The 12,599-nt window shown below is 42.9% G+C and overlaps 1 protein-coding gene across 1 annotated transcript in view; it reads left to right on the top strand.

The window, feature by feature from the left end:
- Positions 1 to 12,599, top strand: part of LOC126365969 (probable cytochrome P450 301a1, mitochondrial) — a 152,307-nt gene that overhangs the window by 62,750 nt on the left and 76,958 nt on the right. Inside the window, exon 2 of the mRNA XM_050008766.1 lies at positions 6,192 to 6,460. Coding sequence (XP_049864723.1) covers positions 6,208 to 6,460 — 253 coding nt within the window. The 5' untranslated portion in view covers positions 6,192 to 6,207. The remainder of the gene's footprint in view (positions 1 to 6,191; positions 6,461 to 12,599) is intronic.

The following is a 12,599-nucleotide window of genomic DNA, read 5'->3' as shown; positions in this document are numbered from 1 at the left end:
AAAACGTAGAGTTTGTCTGTTTTCTTGTGGTAATATTATTTAGTTAAAACCTGTTAACAGTAATATGAACCTCTTGTGAAAAGGTAATGCACGTACTATTGCAATTGTAAAAATGCGTACTGATGAACACTAACCAAAAATTTTATCTTTGTTCTAAATGGTGGTTTCTTTCACTAATAGCTAGAAAGGCTACTACATGGGAAGTCTTTAGCTATCAGATTGTTAACACACGATAAATAAGGTATTAATGCAAGTTTGATCTTTTGTGGCACCTATCACCTCTAACACAATTTTATTGCACAAATGAATCACTTGAGATCAGTCTTTCCTCCAGTTGATAATGACACTATCACAGGAAGAAAACGTTGTTTGTATGCATATACACTTATCATTTACACTCTTTTTCTCAGTCGACCAAAACAAGACAGTAACGATAATACAATCGTAAATCCCAGTATAAATTGTATGAAGTACTGCAATATTGTATTATTATCAGGCAGAACAATTATCAGTTCTAAATGTGGATGATCTACACATGCAGTTTTTACGAGTATTACGCTGTATTATAAAAGTCTGCCATAGGTCGCCCAGTCCGTTAATTGTGTGATTCCTGAAGGGATTAAATATCTGCACGTAATCAGTTAATTGATTTAAATAAGAACATCTCATCAAGACGTTTCATTAACTGTTTTTACTGTGTTCCTATGTATCTGCTTTGTTGCAAGTTATGACATCTTCAAGTTGGAATAGTTTGCTGGTTTTAAAAAGAAATCCCTAACTGAGCAATCTGTTGTACTGTACTATTCGAATATGAATATTGTGTTTCCAGTTTGGATCAATCTTGCTTTTATGATTCTAGCGAAACAGGTTTCGGTTTTAAACTTCATGCAGTTAGTTATTTATTACGATGCAGCTGGTTTGTTCACATGGTCCTCTCCAGGTACGCCGTGGAGCTGCTAACACGTACCTTCATGCTGCGTCCGCGTTGGGAATCATCTCTCTGATGCTGCGATAGTCCCTGCGTCTTGTACTGCAAAATGAAAAATGACGATCTGTCGCAACGGGGCATTTCTTCTTGGTATATTGTGATTGATAACGTGTGGAATACAGGTTTTGTCCTGCCACACTGTAGCGAGTTAATGCCGTTCTGCATCTCACGCCTCAGATTTCTGTAGCAACAGGAAGTATCGAGATAGACGCAGTGGACATACTATACATCTGTAAAGATGTACACGCCCGCTTTCGTTTTACTTTTAAGAAACGGGCAGGTTTATTCAGTCTTTCGTCCCAAAGAAACCTGTTAATGATCCTCACAGTTTCGCTTGTAATGTTGTCCTGCTAATGCCGTCCTCCATTGTCTTATACCATAGGTCTGAGCACCACCAATGTCGTCCACACTTTTTATCTGGCCCATCTACTAATTTGTTTTCTTCCTCCGTCTCAGTCCAGATCTGCCATCTAAATTATCATTATTGGTGTCCTTTACGACGGAACATTTCACCATTTACTTGACTGAGCCGTGTTTCCACAATATCCAATTAAACTCCCTTCAGCAAAAAATTTCTTAGCTGTTCTCCAGCTTGTCTTTCAAAACAGTTCACGGCTTGTATTTAATCTTGACTTGAAATCCCCACAGAATGACATTAAAGTTTTCTAAATTAGCGGACACTGTTTCGCTCCCGTGTTCACATCCCATTACGGCTACCCACAGTCTCTTGTTGTGACAAAGTGACCTTTCGTTTTATTAAAATTCTTCATGTCATTAATGTGCTTGACTGCGCCATCGTATTACTTTAAATAGAGAGGACATAAGTTTGTTTCGTACATTACGTGCAATGATAAGAGAAATTTTCAGGAAAACGGAGAATATACAGGAAAAAATTACAGTTTGTTCCCAATTTTATGTCAGCAGATAAGTATTCTATACATTAAAATTAGAAAATAGTAGAATAAGACATTCAGATATAAGTTTAATGAAACACAAATGTTCATAAAGACCCTCCACTAAGCCTGGACTAATAATTAATCTCAGGCGGAGGTCGACAGTAGGATTTTTTTTTATTTGCTATTTTCTTTTACACTGTTATCTTTGCACGAGAATAGCCTGAACGTTGCACATGAATTGTCACGGGCATGGTACATAATATTTTAACGTAATTTCAAACATGTTAATATAACTGAGAATTATGTTGTTTAAGGGAAAAGAAAAATCTACTTAGAATATCTACGTAAAAAGAAAAATAACAATAATAATTTTAAAAATAGATGTCTACATACTACCATTTGGCCATCTGGCGTACAGGTATATGTTCATCAGGAATCCAGAACGCACACGCTACTGATCTGTTACAGTATGCAGTATTGATAGACAACATATTTTGTAATTTACAAGTCTCGACTACTCTATTACAACATTGCACTACACAGCACTGCACTACACAACGGTACACTATACTAGTGTAGTTGGTATCAGAACCAAGGTGGGTTTCCCATTTGTCTAGGTACTTGGCTCACGGCACGCTGAGGTACAACTCAGTAGTCACAGAGGCTACGCTGTTGTGCCACACAAGGTGTAGAGACTGGGAGATGGCCGTCAGGGTCTCAGGAAATCCTTCCTGGTGCTTGGTGCTTATGCCCGCACACCCAACGTCGTCGCGACTGCACAGATATTCGCCCCCCCCCCCCCCCCCCAACCTCACGGCAGCGAAGCTATATTGTCCCGGCTAATTAAGAACCATTCCCCGTCGTGTGGGTTGGGCATAAAACATCCATGAAACACGTTGTGAATCTAGTGATGTGAACTAGCAATTGAAAATTGATCGCGTTTTTCCAGAGATAATTCATACACTTTCAACCACAACGGATCCAACGACAGTTTTGTTTTTTATTACTCTGGAGTAAGATATCAGTTGAGTTCCAGTCTATTTTTACTAATTTGTTTCCCTGAGTAATTTGATTTAGTTACTTCGCAGTCTGTGTGCAGTCGTTGAATCCTATTAAATATGTTTGTAAAAGGTTTATCAGCTATCTTCAATAACCTTTGAACACAGATATTATTGTCTAGGAGCTAGATGATTATGGAATTTAGTAAACACTGGAAATGTCTCGTATATTTCTGTTTTATTGACACAATTAAGTTCTTAAATTAATGAGAGATAGCAATGGGGGTCAATGAAAGGAGAATTGATCCTAGTGTGTATTGTTTCGGTATGATAACAGTCAGCCAGTAACACATTCCTCCGTGTACATATCACCAAAGATATGATTTCCCATGAAACTGTCCTTCGCCATTACTGTCCGATAAATTATAAATATGTCTCTGGGCCTTACAAAGTCTAAGCTTCTCAGTTCTCACGACACGGTGTTAATTATGGGGTCGAATCCTTTCAGTGTCTGTTCAGCACAAGTTTAGTCTTTTAACGGGCAATATGTCTCACTTCTCATTTATTAGCGGAATCACCTTGACAACGAGCTGCAAAGATACTAGAGTGATAAGGTCCAAACTACTTTCTGTACCAGTACTCTTTAATAATTCGCATACAGCGAATGAAGTCCTAATTCAACATAAAAGTTTCCGTATTGTTAATAAATCTCTTCACAACCGTAAGTATACGATCGTAGCGTTTCGTCTAACACGCACAATCACCATTCACTTAAATATCAATGTTCGTACACCCAATCACCTCTAATTGACTTCGTCTCTGAATTTATCCCAAAATAATCTATTCTCCACCTCTCCAATTTCTAATCCAGTTCTAAGAATGCAATTTAATTAGGCTTTTAATTCCAAAATTCCGACTACCACGGAAGTACTGTGAACGCACTTGCCACCGCTAAAAACAAAATTCTCAAGATACCTAACAATGCTGCGCATTGGTTTATGTATTACATTCAAAACAAAACGCAGCTCTGTTATGTCTTCCTTGGATTCGCTTTGTACTACTTTCCGTTACTCTATTTCGAATATCTACTCTTTGTAAAAGTTTAACTAACTATTACTTCGAAATACTACTACCGTTTCATGGCTTTTAGATCATTTCGTATTACAGAATTTAATCTAATACTCGTTTCTGTATAACCACTCTCTAAAGAGCGGTTACATGTTCTCCGAGGCTCATCTGCTCACTGCTTCCGGAAGGTCGTTGTATGTGGATGTTCTGCCGTGGCGCTTCTCTTGCCATGACGAAAGGTCTCTTCTTGGTTGCCTTTCAGCAATGTAGGATTGCAGTTCATAAGCTCATATTTTATCTGAGAGCGAGTTCAGCATATGCCACAGTGGCTCATTCCCTACTTGTCTTACAGATTGTTGTATTACCAATGGCGCTCTTGCCTTGGTCTGTAACATTTGTCTAATGACACGTACTCAAACGATGTGATCCGAGGTTCCGACTACTCCACATTCACAAGTGTCTGTGGTGCTTTGCGTGTTTTTAATTGGTATCCTGCTTGTGGACCACGTCCCTGCAGCCGGAAGGAAGTTTATCATTCACGCTCTTTGTTCTTTCTTTTATGCTAGGAAGGACCTGGTAGGTTCTTCCCCCCTGTTTCTCTCCTATCATAGATTTCTTGTCACTCTCTAGCGATGCGTGCCTTTTATTTTTTTATTCGATATATGGCTCTTGTGCCCAGTATCTCCTTTTTTCTGTCATATTCACGCTTTTTGAGCCACTATTGTGCGCCAATCTTTCTTTGTCTTATTCGCCCTTTCTGAGCCAATATTGTGCACCACTCTTTCTTACGGTTAGGTCTAGAGATTGCAAGCATAACATCTGCAGCAGCGCCTCAGTCGGTGTTGGTCTATATGCTCCCGTCAGGTGCAGGAGTTCATTGCTCGCCGTAGAGCCTGTGCTGTTCTTACCTTCTTGGCTCTGTGAGCTCAAAAGCTCTACTCGTAGCCCATAATAGCGAGTAAGACTGCGTTTTGCTACGTTCTTATTGCACTTAGTGACAGCTGAAAATTGCTTTGCTCACTTGTTGCTATTGTGTTTAGGATTTTAATGCCTCTCTAGTAACAGTTTTCTACATGTGCATGAAAGTTTTTCCTTGTGACGATGTTAATTCCAAGATACCTAAATACTTCTTTTCTTTTCTCTGGATGGTCATTTATTCTGATTGTGGAGTTTCTAGCTCTTGATTCAGTTCCCTTTAGTAACATCTAAACGGTTTCCTGTGCTGCCGTTGCCAATTGGTTATATACGCACCAGTCTTTCAAGAACCATTCTACTACTTTCCTATATTTAGCCCTTGTATTGGCAGATACTGTAATTAACCCCACAGTGTGTGGGCTGTAATTGTACTCCTCAGTGTCTGGATAACTGGTAACTGCTCACACTATAACCGGATGCAAGGGGTCGAGCAATTAAGTAAACGTTTGAGACTGACCTCGCTTCCAGAAAAATCTTGAAATTCGGCAGGTACTGAGAAAGCAATACTGACCATAATATCAGGGCTACTCGGTAGATTCTTCGGAGATATTATTGGGTGGGATTAGTATCTGCTTTACATGCAGCTAGCCTCACTCAAATGCACCTATCATAATACACACAGGGTTCTTCATATGCACCTCCAGGGTTCCAGAAGACCACTACGCGAAATCTTCCAGACATAAAATAGACACTTATGTTGGGGCAGAGATCGCTCCAAGTTTTTAACTTACATTACAGTTCCCCATTATGGGCACAGTTTATGATGCAACAAACGTCAATCCGATAGTCAGTCTTTTGCCGTACACGTACTAACACGTCATGGTCGATATCACCAAACGCATTAACTATCCTTCCTCGTAACTCTTCCAAATCAACTCTTAGTAGATGCAGGAACATATTATCATGACGTAAGCCAATAAGAAGAAATCAAATTGAGTTGCTTGAGGTGACTGTGGGAGGCCACTGACGCAAAGAGAGTCACGCTGAGAACCACTTTCAATGCAACGCCGAGGCAGTTCGACAGTGAGGTTATCACGAACGCCTGGAAGAAAGGATGGTGGGCCCCCTCCCGTCTTGCTGTAATTTTAGGATAAGCCATCTGAAGCGTGGCCAGATACACGATACGAGTAGTAGTTTTCTATGTAAGGAAAGATGATACGTTAACTTCTCACGACAATAAAAGACGTTAACTTGAACCGGGAACATGTTACACAACTGCTCTTCAGCCACCAGTGTGTTCAGCAGACTTTCCCTGCTCACTTGCAGCCTCTGGACCAGTGAGATGACCGGCGCCGCCCTCTCCGCGGCCAGACGCGCGTGCAGCGGCAGCCGCCGCCTGCTGTCGCTGCCGCCCCCAGCCGCCCCCGCCGCCACCCCTGCCTCTGGCAGGTGGCTGGCCACTGTCGCCGCCCCCGCAGAGGCGCCACCCAGCTCTCCGTCTCAGGAGTGGCTGAGCGCGAGGCCCTTCGAGGAGATGCCAGGCCCCAAGAAGCTGCCCATCATCGGCAACCTCTGGAATTTCATCCCTAAGATCGGTAAGTGCTACTGTCAAACTGTCATTATCGAACATGTTCTGTGCTCAGGCATTGTGACGTTTCTGGAGAACGAAGGTGAGCTCTGTTTTGAGACCTTGCCAAGCAAAACTAGCTCTTTTCGCCAAAGCTGATTCCGTGTTCCTTGCCTTCCGGAAGGTTCCGATACAGTTCTGCACCGTCATTTAGTGAACAATGCTTATCGAGTAGCGGACTTCCTAGCAGACACAGCTCAACACGTTATTTTCCATGAAACGAAATCGACAGCTGTAGAGCCTGTTATACAGGCCTTCCTGTTGACAGTGAACACGTTGTGTTTTCAGATTCGTTATACAAACGAAGACTTTAATTGTGAAACGGGTAAATAACGGACAGAAATATTTGTTATAGCAATGAATGCAGTCTCTTCAAGCTTTATTTCCGTCTCACACTGTATGTTACCGACGATCCTGGTAGCTAGATAGTGTGTGTGTGTGTGTGTGTGTGTGTGTGTGTGTGTGTGTGTGTGTGTGTGTGTGTGCGTGCGTGTGTGTGTGGACTTTATTATCTCTCTTAAACGTATTAAAAGAAATGAATGGATAAAATGAATAAAATTATTGTCTACAGTGGTGAGGAAACCAGCAAAATGACACTCATTCGCTTCGCCTTAAGACAACAGAAAGAGATAAAAGGTGCCATATCTGGGATTAAAACGACGGAAGAGCCAAAAGGAAGGTACAGAGAAATGTGACTGGCTGACCATTTACAGAAAAACGTGGGTAAGCCAGGTACCTTGTTAATACGTCAAGAACATCTCTCTAAAATTTTAGGAAGCAATATACTTCTAGATACGTTACGACATTTACTGTTTCCTGTAATTTGTCGTCAATAGTGTAGTTACATTTATTTACATTCAGGGTCAACTGCCAGAGCCTGCACCACCCACCAGTCCTCTGTAGATCTTTCTGCACGTCGTAATTGTCTTCTGGCGTTGCTATCTTCATACAGACGACCACATCATCTTCGAGTAGCCTTTGGAACTTCTGACGGATTCTGCTAGATCATTCACATACAGATCTGCCCGTTTTGTTCCACTAAGAGCCACGTGTTGAGTACTATCTGCAAGTAAGTCTTGAATCCAGTCGCAAATCTGGCCCGATAGTCGGTAAGCTCGTATTATTTCACCAAACGGCGGCGCCGGACGGAGTCAAGTCGAGGAACGCGGTGTCTTGAGTGCCGATGTCTATAGCGCTGTGAGTTTCGCAAGATCTCTGTTTGTAGAATCCATGTCGATTTCTGTAAAGCGTTCCCATAATTCTACAACAGATTGACGTTAGCGATATAGACCTCCAATTACGCAGATCTCTCTTACTACCCTTCTTGAAAACGGGAATGACCTGCTCTGTTTCCAATGGCTAGGAATCATTCCTTGCTCCAGCGACCAACGGCAGAGCCCTACTAACTGTGGAGCGAGATATTTCACATTGTTGTTGTTGTTGTGGTCTTAAGTCCTGAAACTGGATTGATGCAGCTCTCCATGCTACTCTATCCTGTGCAAGCTTCTTCATCTCCCAGTACCTACTGCAACCTACATCCTTCTGAATCTGCTTAGTGTAGTCATCTCTTGGTCTCCCTCTACGATTTTTACCCTCCACGCTGCCCTACAATACTAAATTGGTGATCCCTTGATGCCTCAGAACATGTCCTACCAACCGATCCCTTCTTCTGGTCAAGTTGTGCCACAAACTTCTCTTCTCCCCAATCCGATTCAATACTTCCTCATTAGTTATGTGATCTACCCATCTAATCTTCAGCATTCTTCTGTAGCACCACATTTCGAAAGCTTCTATTCTCTTCTTGTCCAAACTATTTATCGTCCATGATTCAATTCCATACATGGCTACACTCCATACAAATACTTTCAGAAATGACTTCCTGACACATAAATCTATACTCGATGTTAACAAACTTCTCTTCTTCAGAAACGCTTTCCTTGCCATTGCCAGTCTACATTTCATATCCTCTCTACTTCGACCATCATCAGTTATTTTGCTCCCCAAATAGCAAAACTCCTTTACTACTTTAAGTGTCTCACTTCCTAATCTAATTCCCTCAGCATCACCCGACTTTATTCGACTACATTCCATTATCCTCGTTTTGCTTTTGTTGATGTTCATCTTATATTCTCCTTTCAAAACACTATCCATTCCATTCAACTGCTCTTCCAACTCCTTTGCTGTCTCTGACAGAATTACTTGGTCATCGGCGAACCTCAAAGTTTTTATTTCTTCTCCATGGACTTTAATACCTACTCCGAATTTTTCTTTTGTTTCCTTCACTGCTTGCTCAATATACAGACTGAATAACATCGGGGATAGACTACAGCCCTGTCTCACTCCCTTCCCAACCACTGCTTCCCTTTCATGTCCCTCGACTCTTATAACTGCCATTTGGTTTCTGTACAAATTGTAAATAGCCTTTCGCTCCCTGTATTTTACCCCTGCCACCTTCAGAATTTGAAAGAGAGTATTCCAGTCAACATTGTCAAAAGTTTTCTCTAAGTCTACAAATGCTAGAAACGTAGGTTTGCCCTTCCTTAATCTAGCTTCTAAGATAAGTCGTAGGGTCACGTGTTCCAACATTTCGACGGAATCCAAACTGATCTTCCCCGAGGTCGGCTTCTACTAGTTTTTCCATTCGTCTGTAAAGAACTCGAGTTAGTATTTTGCAGCTGTGACTTATTAAACTGATAGTTCGGTAATTTTCACATCTGTCAACACCTGCTTTCTTTGGGATTGGAATTATTATATTCTTCTTGACGTCAGAGGGTATTTCGCCTGTCTCATACATCTTGCTCACCAGATGGTAGAGTTTTGTGAGGACTGGCTCTCCCAAGGCCGTCAGTAGTTCCAATGGAATGTTGTCTGCTCCAGGGGCCTTGTTTCGACTCAGGTCTTTAAGTGCTCTGTCAAACTCTTCACGCAGTATCGTATCTCCCATTTTATCTTCATCTACATCCTCTTCCATTTCCATAATATTGTCCTCAAGTACATCGCCCTTGTATAGACCCTCTATATACTCCTCCACCTTTCTGCTTTCCCTTCTTTAGTTAGAACTGGGTTTCCATCTGAGCTCTTAATATTCATACAAGTGGTCCTCTTTTCTCCAAAGGTCTCTTTAATTTTTCTGTAGGCAGTATCTATCTTACCCTAGTGATATAAGCCTCTACGTCCTTACATTTGTCCTCTAGCCATCCCTGCTTAGCCATTTTGCACTTCCTGTCGATGTCATTTTTGAGACGTTTGTATTCCTTTTTGCCTGCTTCATTTACTGCATTTTTATATTTTCTCCTTTCATCAATTAAATTCAATATTTCTTCTGTTACCCAAGGATTTCTACTAGCCCACGTCTTTTTACCTACTTGATCCTCTGCTGCCTTCACTACTTCATCCCTCAAAGCTACCCATTCTTCTTCTATTGTATTTCTTTCCCCCTTTCCTGTCAATTGCTCCCTTATGCTCTCCTTGAAACTCCGTACAACCTCTGGTTCTTTTAGTTTATCCAGGTCCCATCTCTTTAAATTCCCACCTTTTTTTTCACATAACCTCTCTAAAATCTTAGTGACATTTCATCTGGTCACTAAGCCGTTCCACTTCAAAACGATTGTAGCTGTTTTTATATTCCGTAACCGTTTGTATCTGCCATTTCGAGGTTCGTACGGTGGCTGGAAGGAGGACCTTATCACGAGCTTCCGCAGTGAAACAATTTAGAAGTACCGAATTCAGTATTTCGGCTTTCTCTCTGTCATTTTCAGTTTTGGTGCCATTATGGTCATTGAGTGACTGGACAGATAATTCCGAGCCGCTTACTGATTCTACATAAGCCCAAAACTCCGTAATTTTTTTAGTCAGATTGGTTGACAAAATTTTACTTTTAAAGGCACTGAACGCTTGTGTCATAGCTCTCCATACGCCCATTTTCGATTTGTCTAGCTTTTGTTCGTCAGTTAGGTCTTGACATCTGTTGACTCTGTAATGAAGCTGTCTTTGTTTACGTAGTAGTTTTCTAACACGGCGTATAAACCACAGTGTGTGTTTTCATGCCCTTGACACATTCCTCGAAAGGAATACTGAACGACGCTTCTGAATTTTTTGATTTGTGCTGCACATCTTCGTCCTCAGCACTGAATATTCGATTCTGACCACTTAGATTCTCTGCAATTTATATTCTGTATGCTACATTACAGAGATGGCCAACTTACAGACACTATGTTTTGTGACGAGGCACTGCATCGTGATTTCACCGTTCTTCAGTGCGACTAGCCCACCAGGTATGACGTTTCCGAGACGCTCCTTTCCAGACAACGTGCCACAGTAATTTGCCCTTTGTCAAAGTCGATTACATAAGTGGAGTCTCATAGACTCTTATCATACCCTCGATGATTCGATATTCATTGTGTTCCGTAATTATACATGGTTCACTCCAATAATGTTACCACCGCCTACGTTCTACATCAATGAAAGATAACCACTCACAGGCGGCAGGTACCAGCTCTAGCAGTGGAGGGTTTATAAAGCATGTCAGGAAGACGCCAAAAACCAGCGGAGCCGCTATAATGTGAAAACGGAGCGATTTATCAGACGTCAAAATGGGATCGATTACGAGTTTCGGGTCAAAGGTGAGAGCATTGCCGAAAGAGATAAGTTCGTAAACTGCTCGCGTGCCACCGTGCATGGCAAATTGGCGCGAGGCAAATGTGATTAACCACGGGCTATAGATGACAGGTGTGAATCACAGCCGCAGAGATGTGTACAGGAGAGGGGACATGCAGCTGTCGAGTGTCTCCTCAAGGATCGATCAGCGAATGTTGCTGCGTATGGGTCTCCAGTACGTGCCTGGTTGCTGCACCAGTGCTGACTGGTGTTCAGAGGTGACGAAAGCTGAGATTTGCACGTAACTACTGCAGCTGGGTTTCCAATCAGTGGTGACAGGTATCCTTTTCAGATGTCAGATATCCGTCGGTGTGTACGACGTGAAATGTCCGAAAACAAACACCCTGCAGAAACGTCAGATGCGTGCATGCCGTAGGAGGGAATGTTTTGGTCTGAGGAATGTTTTAGTGGCATTCCCTTGGTGATCTCGTCATTCTGGAACGCACAAGGGATCAATAGAAGTATGCATCTGTCTCAGGGACGACGTCCACCCCTGAACGGTATTTGTTTTTCCTCGGTGCGATGGCATCTCCCAGCAGGACAATGCAATTTCTCACACAGCTTGCAGCATACTACGTGGTATGAAGAGCACTGAGATGAGTTGGCCGTACTTCCTTGGCCCCCAGACATCCCGGATTTAAACCTAATCGAGAATCTGTGGAACCACATCGATCTGTAGTGGCTGCTTCTGTCACCGAATGTGTCACGATGACCAACTGTAGCGGGAAGGGGTAGAAGGCACCGTACTAAGACTCGCCCGAGCTTTCCAAATGATTTATTGTTTCCAACACAGTGCCCTCGTACACCTCGGTCTGCGTCACAGGGCGCCGCAATGCTGATGAAGTGGCCCAGCAGCTCGTGAAATTCAATACTTTGTCGAGCCAGCCACAGAGTTGCAGCATCGTTAGGATGCCGGCAGTTGACTCGGCGATCTGTGTCCCTGCTGACTCAGCACTGCTCGGTGTGAGCTGCAGGCGGCCAGCTATGTCCTTCTCGCAAGCGTGGCTGAGTTTGCAGCAACAACAAGCGCCCTTGATCCAGCATCAGAATCTGCAACACTCGCCTCGGGACGACTGCCCACATTAGCGAACCATGGAGTGGCCCACCGCTGGCTGGCTGTGAACCCCGCGTCGGCCTCAGAGGGTCGAACCAGCGACCCGCCTTGGAATCGAGCGCTGGCGCCCCATCTGCTGCTGCATGTAGCTGATGGTGTGACACACCCCGGCATCCAGGAGAGCCGCCACACTCGAATGAATCTTGTTAGAAACCCGCACCTATTTATACGTGGCTGTGCGCCTCTGTGTTGCCATACGCGCCACTTCACGTCACATACTCACAACACGCTAAGATGGCCAGTGGGCCCCTTCTGCCTGTGATTTGCGACATGCAAAACTGCTACGTACACTCTTTCAGCAATTTGACGGCCCTGTGGCCTCTATTCTACTTCACAA

Source organism: Schistocerca gregaria, chromosome 4 (assembly GCF_023897955.1).
Source record: "Schistocerca gregaria isolate iqSchGreg1 chromosome 4, iqSchGreg1.2, whole genome shotgun sequence".
Classification (NCBI taxonomy): domain Eukaryota; kingdom Metazoa; phylum Arthropoda; class Insecta; order Orthoptera; family Acrididae; genus Schistocerca; species Schistocerca gregaria.
Note: the sequence above shows the minus strand (reverse complement) of the source record. Positions and strands in the feature narration are given on the sequence as shown.